General features: G+C 42.6%; 1 protein-coding gene across 1 annotated transcript in view; it reads right to left on the reverse strand.

The window, feature by feature from the left end:
• Nucleotides 1-61: 61 nt before the first annotated feature.
• The window catches only part of LOC105018391 (brefeldin A-inhibited guanine nucleotide-exchange protein 1), a 32764-nt gene continuing 16431 nt past the window's right edge, over nucleotides 62-16394 (reverse strand). The window contains exons 9-38 of the mRNA XM_010883770.5: nucleotides 16063-16196; nucleotides 13340-13574; nucleotides 12944-13043; nucleotides 12453-12592; nucleotides 12264-12372; nucleotides 11195-11399; nucleotides 10896-11007; nucleotides 10261-10466; nucleotides 10031-10115; nucleotides 9780-9945; nucleotides 9174-9325; nucleotides 8455-8742; nucleotides 7592-7742; nucleotides 7191-7281; nucleotides 7015-7055; nucleotides 6652-6821; nucleotides 6375-6526; nucleotides 6023-6195; nucleotides 5727-5887; nucleotides 5339-5469; nucleotides 4824-4953; nucleotides 4571-4706; nucleotides 4025-4163; nucleotides 3844-3910; nucleotides 3530-3689; nucleotides 3262-3401; nucleotides 2928-3096; nucleotides 2136-2274; nucleotides 1931-2048; nucleotides 62-1663 (exon numbers count right to left, since the gene is read on the reverse strand). Of these exons, the coding sequence (XP_010882072.2) occupies nucleotides 1490-1663; nucleotides 1931-2048; nucleotides 2136-2274; nucleotides 2928-3096; nucleotides 3262-3401; nucleotides 3530-3689; nucleotides 3844-3910; nucleotides 4025-4163; nucleotides 4571-4706; nucleotides 4824-4953; nucleotides 5339-5469; nucleotides 5727-5887; nucleotides 6023-6195; nucleotides 6375-6526; nucleotides 6652-6821; nucleotides 7015-7055; nucleotides 7191-7281; nucleotides 7592-7742; nucleotides 8455-8742; nucleotides 9174-9325; nucleotides 9780-9945; nucleotides 10031-10115; nucleotides 10261-10466; nucleotides 10896-11007; nucleotides 11195-11399; nucleotides 12264-12372; nucleotides 12453-12592; nucleotides 12944-13043; nucleotides 13340-13574; nucleotides 16063-16196 (4374 nt within the window). The 3' untranslated portion in view covers nucleotides 62-1489. The remainder of the gene's footprint in view (nucleotides 1664-1930; nucleotides 2049-2135; nucleotides 2275-2927; nucleotides 3097-3261; nucleotides 3402-3529; nucleotides 3690-3843; nucleotides 3911-4024; nucleotides 4164-4570; nucleotides 4707-4823; nucleotides 4954-5338; nucleotides 5470-5726; nucleotides 5888-6022; nucleotides 6196-6374; nucleotides 6527-6651; nucleotides 6822-7014; nucleotides 7056-7190; nucleotides 7282-7591; nucleotides 7743-8454; nucleotides 8743-9173; nucleotides 9326-9779; nucleotides 9946-10030; nucleotides 10116-10260; nucleotides 10467-10895; nucleotides 11008-11194; nucleotides 11400-12263; nucleotides 12373-12452; nucleotides 12593-12943; nucleotides 13044-13339; nucleotides 13575-16062; nucleotides 16197-16394) is intronic.

Raw genomic sequence — 16394 nt, forward strand, 5'->3', positions numbered from 1 at the left:
CCCTAAAAGTAATTCCTTAAGGAATAGAGAACTGCACAGTGACAGAACTGAAAACTGTCCATTAAGCTTACTTCTATTGCATGTCATTGCAAAGATTTTATTGACTGAGCGTTCCAGATGATTACCGCGTACAGAGTTGTACAGCACTGAATTGCCATAAAAAAACATTCACTTACATCTCATTTCCCAATGTAACAGAGGGCTCAATTCAATCAAACCCGCATTGCAGTATTTACCAAGTAACACATTTTTCCCCATGGTCAAATTAATTCACAGACTGGTCTTGAGTACTGTAAAAAGAACTACTCCCATGGTAACTCTCCCATTTTCTGCTGTTACATTTCATAATTATAAGTGTGTGGGCACGGAATGAATATTGTCAAAAAAGACGCTGCGTAAACATTGCTATAGCAGGTTTGAATGAATCCCAGCTCCAAGAAACACTTTAACCCAAACATTATTAGTACAGCATTAGTACACCACAGTATGTGTATCTTGAATTTCATAACATCAACTTCTAACCCAAGCAGACATGTTTTCTGTGCAAAAATGACAGTACATCTAACATGAGGTGACGTTTCAGGTGAAATGATTTAGCAAATTCAAATTTGTTTTTAATTTAAATAAAATACTACAGTATATACATATAAAATGGAATAGTGTTTACTTGTTTTAATACATTAGTTTCATATGTCAACAGACAAATTAGAGCCATGGAAAGTAGTGAGAAAATCCCAGTGCGCTGCCAGGAGTGCAATGCTGATAGTGCTGTTAGATTTCAAATGAAAACAAACAGGTTTTAGTACCTTAAAATACTACAACGCTACTTTTGATTTGTCTAGTTGTATTTGAGGGCTGCTGATGCTTTTGATACCTAGTGGCTGTGCAAAAGAAAATCACTGCTAATGTTAATCGTCCTTCCCACTAAACTTTTCATATCTCAGTTTCATAAAAGATACATCAAAAGCTCACCTCAAACCCTCGATGATATTAGTTAGCCCTCCGGTCAGTTGGGGAAAAACATTACCGGAATAATTGCATTATTATATTCATCATCAGTATGAGCTTATGGAATTTTCTACACGTTGTAAAACAAAGCTTTCCAGCAGCCATTCATTCAGTGCTTTTGTGGGCCACACTTCACTGCTGTCAATAGTTTACCTCACAGACGAGGGCTAGACTGTGTACAGCCTGGGGGATTCTTGGAAGAGCTTCCGGGTCCACCACCTCCAATTTCCTGCAGTCCCTTTTAAGGATTGCCTTGTGGCCCTCAAAGGGTCAGAGTTCACAGTAAGAGGGTTTAAGACATTACACCTCTTCACCTGTCCCAAATGGCACCCTATGCCCGACATGGTGCACTTTGACCAGAGCCCTAAAGGTAAAGCACTAAGTAGGGAATAGGGGTGCCATTTGGGATGCAGTCCTCCAATCCCACCCCATACAGGGACTGTAAGAGGAGCTTTTTTCCTGTGCTGGTCCCCAAGTTATGTCACTGGCTCCCAGCAGGCCCTAGCTCCTCTCTGGGACTGGTCAGCAGCGAGATGTCGAAGGCGTTGCCGATTCGGAGGAGGAACTTACGGAGCGCCACTCGCAGTTCTGGGATCAGGTCAAACTGCATGATGTCACATAAGAGCGGGTAGTACCTGGACGCATGGGCCTTGAACTGGAGATTAGAGGGGTACAGCAGGCACCAGATTAGCTCATTCTCATACAACAAATGTTGGTGCAGTTGAGGGTTGTACATGGGGTTGAGGGTGAAGTGCTTGTGTTTGGCCTGTATCACATACAAACGGGTAACCTGGAGGGGTCTGTGGTGTGATTTGGAAATGGGGTTTTTCAATTTAAATTCAGTTTATTTCAGTTCATACTACAGCCAGGGAATAACTTCACCTCAGTGGCTGTGGCTCTACTTGGGACCAACCGGACTCACCCGGTCATCGCTGATCTTCACCACCTTTGTGAGGAAGAGTAGGAGCAGATTGGTCCAGGCTTCTCTGTGGCTCTCTGATGTCAGCGTGAGGAAGTAGGCCAGGGCCTCGCCACACACACTGTCAGAGACATAAAGGAAGATTGAGAGTCTAAAAGGCCTCTCAACGTTGATAAATAGCACCATTTTACTCTGGCCAAGTTCTTACTTAAGCAGTCGTCTCTGTGCCTCCTCCCAGGCTGCCTTGCGGCTGTTGTCGGTGTACATGCGGAACAGGATTCGGAGGCCACAAGCCAGGCTGTTTGTCTCCTGCTTTAACAGGTTGGGTTTGGACTTCCCTTTGAAACCTTCGGAAACAAACGTGTCGTGAGACAACTATTAGTAGTGATGGCCATTCGAGACTTCATTACCATTCTTCCAGCAGCGGGATATTATGCTAGCAGTGCTAACTCAGATTTAATTTTTCAAAATAAAAGCCATAATTGAAATATATAAGGCAATATAGTTAGCGATCTAGTCTGTACATTTTATGTTTAATGTCTGTTCCAATGTTGTTTGTGTCTGGTCTTTTTTTACAGGCTATATTGTTAATTATTTTGCTGTATACATTTCAATGATGGCTTTTATTCTGATAAAGAAAATCTGAGTGCTGCCAGCATTATATCCTGCTGCTAAAATAACGCTAATGAAGCCTCATTTGGCCATCACTAACCAGGTGTGGGGCCCTCTAGAGGATGGTTACAGAATCAGGACATAAGGATAATACAACACTTAGAGGGCTGGTAGCCACATATAACATGGGTGCATTGATTACTTGTTTATTGGACAGGTTCTGAATTGCTCTCTGAGGCTTGTCAGTGAAAATGAGAAAAAAAGTAAAAATGTACTACATATTCTCCTATAACAACTATCAACTAGTGACGTTTTACAATCTGACATATGATTTAGTGACCCCATTCTGGGACCTGTCCTGAGGTACACAAAGGGTCAAGGTACCCACCTGCTTTCCAAAGGATTGTTCTCTGCTCGTTGTTGGAGTTGAAGGCCTTGGCGAAGTGGTGGGACTCTAAAAGACAGTCCAGCAGCTTGAAGAGCTGCTCTGAGGTCAGATAGCGGTACATTCCCTGATCTTGGGCCTCCAGGTGTACACTGGCATCCACCGTGTCTCTCTTGACAGGTTGACAAACACAACAAACTCCGTTATAACCAATTTGTAGTGTAACATTGATCCGCAACTGCTTTCAGTTGTAATACCGTTAAAAACATCTCTTAAAAATAACATTTGCTTTGTTTCGGTTTAAAACCATACACCTCAGGACAAGCTCTGTTGTTACCTGTGCGGCGGCCATGTTTTCCGCATCCTCCTTCCGACTGGTGGCCGGGAAGAAGACAATGTTGTCGATGGTCTGGATGAGCTCCAGCTGAACCACGCACTTAATGCGCAGCGCTGAGAATAACCTCTGCTCCTGCACCTCTGCAAACACAGCGACAGACGCAGGACAGGCAGAGTGAGACAGGAGAACAATGTGTGACGGGTGGAGGGACACTCCAGAGGAGGAGTGGGTGACTTTCCATCTGGATTCAATCTGTAGGGAAACTCACTGGCCGGGGTCCTTGCTCTGAGGCTGTCCTCATGTGTGTCTGACGGTCCGTTGTATGTCCTCTGCCTCTGGTTCTCCAGGGAGATCCAGTCCACACTGCATACCGACTGCTGGTCCTCTGTGTGAGTCTGGATGTCCACTGACTTCTGGGATATAGAGTCCTGAGAATACAACCGAGGTCAAACGTATATATAAATGTAATTTTATGTGCTCCACATGTTGGTCCCAATCTGATGAGAGCACAGTAAATCTGTCAAGTAGAAGAAAAAAGAAAAAGAAAAGAGTTGTGCTAAAACAGATGAGCAGTAAACCTACCAGGTTTGAGGGGTCATACTGAGGAATGGCCTCCCCTTCTGCTCCTGCTGGTTTCCATGTCAACAACCTGAGGAGAGGAGATTCAAAACAGAACCGTCAATCAGCTGTGAACAGCTGTTGATAGGTCACAGAACAAACCCTGATGTAATGAAACACATTCTCTGATAACAAAAGGTCTCACGCATGAGGGATGGTGGTTTTGAAGATGTCCAGCATACAGTTGCAGGTTTTGTCCCATGTCTCCGGGCTGAACTTCTCTCCGTTCAGAATGACCACATTCTCCAGACAGTTGGTTCCTGAGCGCGCCAACTGCTCATTGTCTGGGGGAGACCGAGCCGGTCAGAGGGAGGCTCTTTGTTTTCATTTAAATCAGCATAGACATTCAATGGCATTCCTTTTACATTGAAAACATAGCATTTTCAAGGCTTATGGACAAAAAAAACCCGGAATGTTCCTAGTATATAAATATTTTTTTACATTTTATTTGACCTACAAGGCCACATTATATTTTGAGGCACCACAAGACAGATTATGAAAGACTAAAATGCGGGATTATTTAGGTACAATTACATTTTTCCTACAGTTATGGGTTTATAAGCAATGTGTTGACTTCTGTACTGTGAAATGTCTACGTTCTGATCTCCTCCTATTATAGTGAACAGGACGGGGAAAGAGAGAGAAGGAAGACCTAAACTGGTGCTTAAGTGGAGATGGGAGTTCCTGTCACCTTGCTGCACACACCAGTACAGTTGGGACAGGATATCGTCCAGGAGAATATCGCTGAGGGACTCAAAGTACTGAGTGAAGACATCGCAGATGGCGTAAAGTGCATGGTTGCAGGTGGTGGTCATCCATTCAGCTTTCTAAGATTGGAGGGGAACATAAAGCCTGTTAGTTCAAAGCAGTTGTGACTAGATTCCCTAAAGAGTGCCAGCCCCCAACCGTTAGATGGCGCGAAGTTCCCGATAAATGCATGTCACCTCGGTCTGCTGCTCGGGCAGTTTCATATTGTCAAAGATCCTGAAGATGATCCTGAAGAGGTCCTGCCACCAGTGTTTCTTGTAGGTGTGACCGTATGTCTTCATGATCTCGAACATCACGGTCAATCCCCTAGAGCAATGGAAAGGAAACGGGGGGGATCATTAGTATAGGATCCAGCCCAAAAAGAAATTCTTTTTTTTATGTTATTTCTTGCTATATATAGGCAACAAAAGTCTGGATGATCACATCACATGTTAATGCCTCAAGTCAGGTTGAAAATGGATGTAAAAAATGATGCTGCTGCTAGTTCATTGTACATACTTGGACTTCATTCACTAGCCTTTTTTCAGGATAGGGAAGAGAGGTTCTGGTAGTCAAATCAACACTTCTCTTAACATCAGTAGTTGTTTATAGATACATTATTTTTAAGGAACAAGCACTGAAGCCAAGGGTACAAGGGTCCAGGAACCACCCTGTAGGAGGGTGTAAGGGGTAGAGTGAATAGGGCCCTTACCTAGTCCTGACATCCAGTTTACACCTGTTGATGACACAGGACAGCTCAAACAGGATGGGGAACCACCCCCGCACCCAAACCCGGTCCTCCGGGGCTACATTCATGTCGTCGCTGGTGTAGTCCTTGAAAGCCTAGCAAGATAGGGAGGGAAGGGTTATTGGATAGTCAGAATCCTGCCATTCAGCAAGTTGGATTGTCCTAAATAAATTCTACCTTCATCTGTATTTTCAGTGTAGGTTAACAGCCGGTCTCCATTCCATTATTAATGATATATCCTTGCCACTGTTGTGTTAGTTTGTTTGAATATTTAAATATTTATGCCCACCTACAGCAGCGAGAAACCAAAACCATCCAGGCCTTGTAAAGCCTTGTAGTGCTCACTGCTCACCTGTGGCCTCTCAGATACATATTTGGCACAGTGGCGTATGAGGCGGATGGACTCCATGCTGGTGTCCGGGAAGGAAGCGTTGCAGGCAAACTCAGACAGACACTTAACAGCATCCTGGAAGGAGTCGATTGTGGCCGGGAAGTGCTTCTCAAATACATTCGCTGAAAGAAAAAAACAAACAAATGAGAATACATCTGTTTGCCGTCTTTGAACATCTCTATGCATGGTGATCGTTTGCAACTCTTATTGTTGGCCTCACCAACGAGCTAATGTTAGTCAGACAATCCAACACTTACTGACTATGTAGCCGGTGGTCTGGAAGGCCAGCTCCACGATGCTCTCATCCTGGTCCGAGGCGGCCAGGTGGAACACTGAGAAGATGTTCTTCCACCCCGACCGGATGTTCCCAGCCTGGGAGTTGACCATCTGAGCTATACACCTAACCACCATGTCTCGAATGGTAGGAGACCTGTGGGCAAAATTCTAGGTCTGAATTGCTGAATCGTTTAAAGGTTGAATCTTTGAAATTATTTTGGATTATTTCATGATATGAGGTTTCCACAAAGGATCCATTTACAGCAGTTGTTACAAGCATTGATTATCATTTCACAAACTTGAGTGCAGGTTGGGTAAAGAAACAAAGTTGACCTGTTCTTTTTCATGATATGTTCAAAAGGCCTTAAGAAATCCTTCTGGAATCGGAAGTTGGCTAGCTCTCCTTTTTCTAAGAATTTCATAGACAGCTGCCTCAGGGAATCCACAGCAAATATAGCCACATCCTCATTGGAGTTACATCCAACCTGCACAGAAAAACATGAATCTCAACCACGTGAATCAAAAACATGCATCTTTACTACTGCATCTCAAATCAGCATAACAACATTAAAAGTACACCATAATTACAGATTTTAAAAAACAATTGAACCTTGTTAAAATGGTCCCCAATGACTTCCCAAATTCTGGACCATTGAAGCCTGATGCGGCCCATGTTGTAGTAGGAAATCTCCACAATCTTCTGAAGGCTAAACATGCGTGGATGTGTTGGGGAGCCAAGCTCGTCCATTGATACAGCGCACAGCCATCGGACAAAATCCACTGCAAACCGAAAACAAATGGATGTTAATGAATATTCCAGCAATAATTGAATATATCATACACCCTGTATAAGTTTTGGGTAAAATAAAGAAAGTAATTCAAACTCGCAAACCTCCCTTTATTCAAACCAATGTATTTACTTTCACCATTATTATGCTAAATTTGGGAGTGAGAAATGTAAATCAACACTGACCTATTGCATTGCCATCGAGTCTGGTAGAACCAGTAAATATCCTGAAAGAAATCCAGCATACTCTTACTTCTTTCATATGTAACAGTGACTTCATTGAGATTTATCCGTAATAAAAGAGGAAAAAGGAAACAACATATTGAATTCATGTCACCATAGGAACCATTCCCTCAGCCTACCTGTCAACAGCAACCACTACACTCTGGGAGCTCGTCTCTCCAATGGACTCCTGGATACAGGCTATTTGTTTACGGTCCACATTACCGCCAACTGTCAGACACACCAGAGGAAACACATTTTAACAAAACCACGACAGTTTTTACCTTAGATCAGTCCTATTACATGTGATGAATATACTATTAAAGCAATGAACATTAACAAAGAACATTTCTTCACAAGATTAAACAGTGATATATATGACAAACAGCCCAGAGGGTATCTAATCCAGAAGCCAGATGGGTCCCACACTGTGGCTGTGTTCTCTATAGTGTACTATTCCTGACAGGGCCTGCGGAGTAGAAAAGGGAACAGTTTGCTGTTCAGGAGGCACTGGCGCTGCTGTGGAAGAGAAAGGACTGACCCAGTCCGAGGTACTCTGAGCTGTCCGAGGCCTGTTCTCTCAGGCTGGCAAGAAGGCCACCTCTGGCCGGGACCGTCCCTGAGATGTAGCGAGCCTTCACCCCAGTCCCGATCAGCTGGGCCAGTTCCAACTGACTGATACACTTCAGGATCTGATGAGGACACGACAAAAGGGGGTAATACCAGGTGCTGCGATTCAAAATGATTCAGACAGCTGACTAAATCAAAAAAGATAAACCCTCCTTTGCGATGCCTAGGAGATATGTGAGGGTTACTGATATTACATTTTTCTTTAGCCTAGTAAGTTCTTGAGAATTAATGTCTTTACTGACAATGACCAAGCAGGTCAAACATTAACAAATAGTGATAATACCCAGGGGGGGTAAATCTTGACGTTACAGATCAGTGTAAATATAAATTTTCAAGTTGATATTCTGCTAACCCACACCTAAACATTGTTGACACAACACAAAACGCCTAACTTGCTACTTATGTCATGCAATAAAATGCTAATTAATAACTTAAAAATCATACAATGTGATTTTCTGGACTTTTGTTTTAGACTCCGTCACTCACAGTTGAAGAGTACCTATGATAAAAATTATAGACTTCTACATGCTTTGTAAGTGGGAAAACCTGCAAAATTGGCAGTGTATCAAATACTTGTTATCCCCACTGTGAGTGTGTTCAGACTATTTGTAATTACTGGTATATGCCCACACAATTCTAACACAGAAACATGACTCATACTTAAAACATCTCATATTGTAAGTCATATCTCATAGGAATCTAAGATATCTGAATATTGGGGTTGATCAAAAGGAGATCCACTAGATCCAGTGACAGACAGAGAGTCAGGCCAACCTCATGCCAGGAGTTGCCCAGGTAGTTCCCATCAGTATGGGCCACCGTGATGAGAGTCTTGATGGTGTTGATGTTCTTCTGCTTCATCTCCGAGATCCCAGAGCTGGCTGTGAGCAGGGTGAACCGGGCCAGGGCCTGAACATACGCGTCCCGCTCCAGCTGGATGGTGAAGATGCAGGCGATCCGGATGGCACAGCGAATCCCCTCCAGACACAGGGAGGCAACTTCGGTGTCGTCGCAGTCCTGAAGACCCACGCTGAACGCGGCCAAGAATGGGGTCCAGGCCAACTAGGGGGGAAACCAAGTCAGTATGCAGGAAAATATTTCATGAGGTTGTCCAGACTAAGAAGGTTGTTGCAAGAAAAAATGTGTCTTCAAAAAGTATTTTTCACACCTTCACACTTTTTACATTTGTTGTGTAACAGACTAAATTTATATTTCTTTTTTGTGTGCGATCCTTCTACACACAATACCCCATAAAGACAAAGCAAAAAACTATTTTTAGAAATGTACTGAAAACCCCCCTAAAATGTCACATTTACATACGAATTTCCGATCCATTATTTAGTACTTTGTAGAAGCTTGTTCAGCAAGCTCTTTTGGGTAGTACGTCTACCAGCTTTACCCACCTGGATCTAGATTTGAGTAGTTCCTCCCATTTCATAATGTAAAACTTTATATTGGAATGTTACTCTGGATTAATGAACAGATGTTGTCACCTTGAACATGGGTCTGACATGATCCAGATGCGTGGCGCTGGTGAAGGGAGCCTGGACGTGGCTGACTGCTTCCATCAGGGCCTTGGCCGTCTTGGCCATCTGCTCCATCTCTACGTTATACAGCAGACGTCTCTGCTTCTCACTGGCCACACCTGGGGAGGAAGAATCGGTCGATAGCCCTCACAAACACATATACTAGCAATGAACCAAATGAAGTTGATTCAACATAAAACAGGCAACAAGCTGTGAACACATAACCAAATGTTTTTGTGTGAAAAGTATGTCGAGCACACTCGGCTGACTACCTTAATGCAGTGTTTCCCAATCCTGGTCCAAACAAATCTTTAATTTGAACCAAATGTGTAAGTGCTAGGGCAAAAACAAAAACACGCACCACTTGGGGTCCGCAGGACCAGGATTGGGAAACACTGCCTTAATGTTGACACAACTGGATTTTTGGTATTAAATCAACATCTTGTGTTTCTTTTACAGTCTCAACAGTTAACCAAACAATACGCTATTCTGATTGCTACTGACTAGTGACAGACTAGCTTTGAGTCCTCTTGACTTGTCATTTTGGCACAGTAAAAACACAAAAAAACTCACTTTGCTTGTTCGATTTCAGGGTTAATTTTTTTGTTTCATTCATGGCTATCTTCTTCCCAGCGATTTCATCATAAATGGCTGACAGGTACTCCTCGGGTAAATCTTTGCTGTCGTTAATTCCTCGATTCATTTTGATATATTGCTCTTTAGTCATCTTATTCTTCACCTGGGCAACGACAAAAAATCATTATAAACGAACACATTGTGAAATTAAACTGAGGCCAAAGAAGCAGTGTGGCCAAGTGACTCACTTGTGGGCTGTGAAGGTCTGTTGTCAGCATAATGATTGAATAAGCCAGAACGTAGGCCGTATCTGCACTGGCGAACTCGGTTTGCCTGAAGGATTGAAAAGTTCAAGGTGAGACTATTTGCTGTGTAATAACCTTACAACAACTACACAATCTATTAACCCACACCTTGCAATCTGTCTACCGAGATGGAAGCCCAAGAAAAAAAGAGCGAGACAGAGAGAGAGACTAACCCTTGATTACATTCCAAATATCTGGCCGCAAATTTCTCCATGAGCCGATCAATTTTCTGGGCCTCCCCGGGCAGTCGGAAGCCCTCCAGGAAGAGACGCAGAGCCGAGACAAAGTCCTTGCCTTGGAAATCCATCTGGTCCACATAAGCGTACATCACCTCTTTATTAAGGCGCTCGTTATCTCCGATGAACTCGCCCACCTGAGTCTAACATGCAAAAAAGACATTCATAAAAACTGATATTTTCCTTTTGTTTTTTTTATTCCAAAAGTGTGTGCACTGACTTTCCTAACACATGTATTGTTTTTCAAGGCTTATCTAGACAGATGGAATCAAAGGAAGACAGATGAAGAGGAGAAATTGCGGTGAAGTGTAGAGCCGGGTATTGAATCCTGGTTTCCGGCAGGGAGCCTCATATGTGCACAGAGTGTTACCACAGGGGATTTTAAAACACAAACAAAGAAAATGCGAATTAAGACGCATGTTCCACATATGTACTGTACATACAGCACAGAGAAACATCATGTTAAGAGAACTCCTTTAGGGGCAGCTGCCCAGACATTTAATCCAGGACCAAGGTCAATTTGTCTGGGAAACTGGCCACCTAAGGAATGGCATGTTTTCTAATTTACTTACAGAATCAAGCCTCTCTTCCTGGTGCAGAAACTGAGCCAGATCCTCCGGTGTGGTACCCAGCATGCCTTGCTCCTGTAGGTACTGGATGCCCCTCTTCGGCTTCTTGTTGAACCTACACAGAAGAACCAAGGGGCAACTGAAACGTGCATAATGCACAAGTTCTAGAGCGTAAATTTCACACTTGAGATTGTGGGAGCATCAAGGGTGATCTGCAGATCAGTCGGTCTGCTCAAACTGGTCCACCACAACCATCTAGAGCTTCTCCGGCTAACCTCCCGGTCGTTGACCAAAGCACTTACAGGTCGATGCCTTGCTCGATGATCTCCTTCTGCTGCTTGAGCACCTCAAACTGCTCGGCGTTGTCCGTCCCTGACATCAGGGTGCTGTAGGAGCCGATGCCGGACGAGGCCGTTGAGTCCAGGGAGTTCAGGCTGCCGTAGCGGTTGATGGTCTCTGGGGTCTTGGTGCTCTCGCTGGGATCCTGCTCCACAGGTTTCTCCTGGCCTACAGGGCATCCCAGAATATGAACAAGAACCCTTCAAAAACACAACCTGGGTCATCCGGGGCTCAATGATGTGGCAGGTCATTGCTGTTAGACCAAACGCCAAACTGATAAAGACCAACTGCAAGCTCTGCTAATAACTAATTGCAAATGTTGTGATTTACCTGCTCTTCCTTAAAAGATTAAAACACTGACAGCAAAATAAGTCAGTCTGTGACGGTTTGCATTTATGTACTGATAAACCAAAACATAGTTCCGTGTGCGCTGGGGACATGTCTCGGATGTGTAGTTGAAGGTGTGGCTCGGCGGAGGGCCGTCGTGTCTCAGTAGGTTTGTTTGTCAGTAAGAAAGCCCTGGGCTGTTGTACAAGCTCTGGTTATGACCATGGCTTGGTCTCAGGGGGGAAATGCATTTGCTCTTAGCCTCGTGGAAAACCAGGCTTTCACTCTACAGGAAGCCACTGTAAATGACAAATCATGAAACTAATGTAATACATTTCTTTGGCAGAACTCAAATAGGGTTCATTCAATCAGAATCAGAATATGGGTTATTGGCTAAGAGAAATGTCCACACAACCAGCGTTTGACATGGAATGTTGCAGTTGGTAGACAACAGAGTAGATCAAGTCTCTTTACCCTTAATGAAAATGCAGCAATGTAAAGGCTGAAATCAAGACCAATCATGTAAGACCTTTTCTCATCCTTAGTAATATGCAGGTCGGACATATTCTGTCAAGATTTTAGCCTTTACATGAACAAAACTGTCATTTTCAATAAGGATGTATACTTTTTATATCCACTGTATGCAGACTGCGTACACAAAATTGACAATGTACATACTTAGTGCAAGATGATATACGGTCATACCTAGGCTGGTCTGAGAGTTGGGGTTCACATACTGATCATTGCTCCATTCCACCATACACTTCAGGATTGACACTAGGCACTCCAGACCCTTTTTCCGTAAGCTGAGCTCCTAAAAAACCAAAAACAATATGGTCATACAGCAGGACGAAGGTCTGGCGATGGTAAGTGTCCGACCGAACGATGTCTTACCTGAGCAGGTGTGGTGCCAAGCTCATGTCCCACTCTGCCCTGGGCTATCTTCGACAGGTAATTGACCAGCCTCTCAAATATGTTAGCAGCATTCAGGTCACAGTCATAATTGACATAGATGTCCACCACACTCTGGGCGTCTGCGAAGACACGGGGGAAACAGAGGTGGGTATTGGTCTATTGAAAGGCTCAAGCGTGAGGCAGCATGTAGCTGACGAAGACAGAATGACCAAAGAAATGGATTACAGCTGCTGCCTAACTCTCCAAACTGAAGGAGGGACATTTTCCAATGTTTGGTGGATAATGAAACTTAAATACATTATCTTAATACTAAACAACTTCTGTAATCCCTTAACAAGTAAAAATAAAAACGTAGTCATTAGCCAATGCTATTCTTCAGAGTATAGTGAAAATGACAATTAACCATTTAACTGCAGCACTGAAAGCCCACTGCTCTACCGACCGAGCCACATGGTCAACAAACTACCAACCTGCACAGATTCTAGTAAGGCTCTGGATGACCATCCATTTATGATCAAAGGAACTGGTCGACGTCTCCAGGATATAGAGGAAAATCTCCTTGAAAAACACCTGAGGGGAAAAGAAAAAATAAGTTACACTCTCAGTGGTACATTGTTTCCGATAGTAAACATCCTGTATGCTTTTGTGAAGGGTTAGTTCTTACACAGCACAGGCAATCAAACACAGAGCAATGTAAAAACAAAATAATGTTCTGTTATATGCATTGTGTATTCATTCATGGGTTTGTTCCAAAAGTCACCCTATTCCCTGTTTAGTGTAACAGCTTAATCCAGATGCATCACAAGGAAAATAAGGTGTCATCTTGGGCAGGGTGGTCATTCTGAAGGAAGCAAGCCAAACAGTACCTCAATTTGCATCTTGAGGTGGGTCTTGAAGTGGGAGAGGAGGGTGAGGAAGATGGAGAGCGAGAGCTCAAACACCTCAGGGACGGAGGAAACGCCGTTCTTGGACAGCGCCACACACAGGTACTGCTTGATGGCGTTGATGAACATCTCGTTAGTTTTGAAGATAGGCCCGGCGTTCTGGAGGATGGACAGCAGAAGCTGGAGGGAGAGCACCTTGGAACGCAGCTCGTGGGACCTACAGTGACAGATGGACAGTTATTTATTGTGGCTGGTAACTACCAGAATACCAGCCATTTAGGGACTGAGGATGAAAATACAGCGCAAGCTAAAGCAGGATGGCACAATTCATCAGACTGTTGATGATATTATAAATACTGTACAAAATATATGATATTATATTTACATGTTTTATTAGTGAATTTATGCTTTTTTATGTTTAGGTTGCAAAAGACGCAATCAAATAGTTTGTTCGATCGGTTCAATATTTATGGATGGTACCCAGTCATCAGTTTTATCACTATGCAGAATTGATTGTTAATCTTATCTTTATATTACACATGCGCAATAGTTTGATCGATTTATAGGCTTAAAAAGGCACAAACAACAACATGAGCAAATATTTACTTGTAGAAATGTGTCATTGGTGAATATGCTTACTGTCTTGGAAACCTGATCTTTGCTAGGTAGACAAGCCCTTCAATGTATATATCAGCTTGTAACCAGCATTACAGTGAGAAGAGATGAGATTGAGTGAGAAGAGCTCAAGTCTAAAATCGAGTACCGAGCCTGTAACATCATGAACAACAGACTATCAAATACTGCAATAAATAATTGAATTACTCTCTCCCCTTGACGACCAGGTATGTGATCATCAGGGCTTGACATTAGCACCCGCCAAATACGGGTAGAATTTGGCTGTGGTGTGTAACGCAATCACTCTTACTAGCCACTTTGGCGGTTGGCATTCTAAACTATATCTTTCAAAGCTCAAAGGCAACAGCCTTCCCAAATTCTCACACCGCCTCTGTGTGTTGGCATGGTAAAACATGATTTTGAGCTCATATACAAAATTCCAGCAAAACACTGCAGCTAAATTGACGATAGGAGGAAACTTTTTACATATTGAGTGTTGCCACACGGGGTATGTTTCCTACAAATTGGGGTATTTTTCATGGGCTTGGGCTGGTTTGCAGCAGAATACAGTTTATGGTAAATGAAATCTGGCAACCTTGCATGAAGGACCACACGGGTCCAGACATCGGGAGATGAGTAATGTCGGGAAAACAGGTGGATCCTAGTTGTTTTCTTTTACACCCAAGCATGTCAAAATATTCCATTAAAACTTAATAACCACAAACTACATCTAATCCAAAACTTGAGAAAACTTGACAAGGCTGTAATAAATACAGCTCTGTTTCATTTTTTTATGCAAGTCTATATTAACAACTTAGCATAACAAAAATAAAGTCAATAATATTGACTGCGATTAATTATAAAGCTGATTTTTAAATAACATGTTAATAGTTCTAGGTTATGTTAAGAATAAATATATTGCTTGCATATTTTGGTTGATATTAGGGAGGACATTGTAGTGTGCATTAGCTGCTCAAGTGGACATGGACAACAGGTCAGATTAATAGTATTTTTTGAAAAATAATAGTATTTTTCAAAAGTGTAGCCACATTATATAAAGTATTTCACAGAGGGGTGTTTGGTAGAGTGGGGTACCACCTTTGCCTAATAGTGACTGAACCAGTGAACAAGACAGGCTACGATGTAGCACATCACAGTAAAATTTTATCAAATAAAACGTAATTCCTCAACAGCAAAATGGTGGCTAGTGAAAATGCTGAGTGGCTAGTAACTCTGGAAAACCACTAGCCACAGTGGCTGGTGAGCAAAATAGTAATTGTCAAGCGCTGGTGATCATTATTTCAACCACTGATTTCTAAAAACAGTGTAAAGTTAATCTTCAGTCTCACTAGCAATTGCTCAATTCTTACAACAAGCCCAATAGTAAGTAGACACTAGTAAGCCTGTTACTGGCTAATAAAAGCCATATAGTTCATTGATGCTATTTGTGGTGGAAGTAAACTTAAGAAACGTTATTCAGTTTAGCAAAATTATTAATGGTGTCTAGCTAAATATTCAAACTTGGTGTGATGTTAATGCAAGACAAAATGATCTAAGGACGAGACACAATTTTCTGACGAGGTAGTATGTCCCAATCGGTCCTAATACTGGCATATTAACTTACAACACACAAAACAGTACGTACTTCACAATCATCCGTGAAGTACGTACTTGTAATACATAGTATGGGATTTGAGATTCAGCCAATGCTTTTGATTTCCTTGTAATTCACACCATAGTGGTTAGCTATTCAATTGTTTTTATATGGACGACCATCTACTGTACAGTAATCTTTGTACAAGAGTACACTTTAGTTCCGTTAATAAACGTTCTGTTGCCAGGGACAACAACGTTCATCCCATCTAATTGCGGCCTGGCTGAACTAGGCTTGTCTGATTCCTTTTCTGGTTATACAGAACTTTAGAACTAATAAATAAACAACATGTCATTTCTAATAGTAAATGTTTGCTTATGTTGTTATTTGTGTACTGTGGTATGTTTTGTCCATTACTTAAAAGAACCGTGGTGTTGCGTCATCCATTATTTCCAAGGTAATGTACAGAACGGAGGTGTTAGACAGGAGAGCTTACTTAGGATCAGGTGGGCCATCTGACAGTGGCTTCATGGACAGCTTGCAGAGGGAGCGGAACACTAAAAAGGCATCCTTCTGGAGGATATGGGAGAACTTAGCAACAGGGGAGGAGCCACTTGTTGCTCCGGATTCCTACAAAAAAAATTTAACACAAAAAGTAATACAGATTCAACGTTCATGAATCAATTAAAAACCCATGCCACTTTATGACCTGGAATCAATCGGTTGTACTACAAAGACAGTAGCTGGGACTATTAAGGCAAACTACTCCCTATATAATGGCAACCTACTCCCTATACCCACTGCATTTGGAGGTGAAGAGATGTTGTT

Source organism: Esox lucius, chromosome 3, assembly GCF_011004845.1.
Source record: "Esox lucius isolate fEsoLuc1 chromosome 3, fEsoLuc1.pri, whole genome shotgun sequence".
NCBI classification, from domain to species: Eukaryota; Metazoa; Chordata; class Actinopteri; order Esociformes; family Esocidae; genus Esox; species Esox lucius.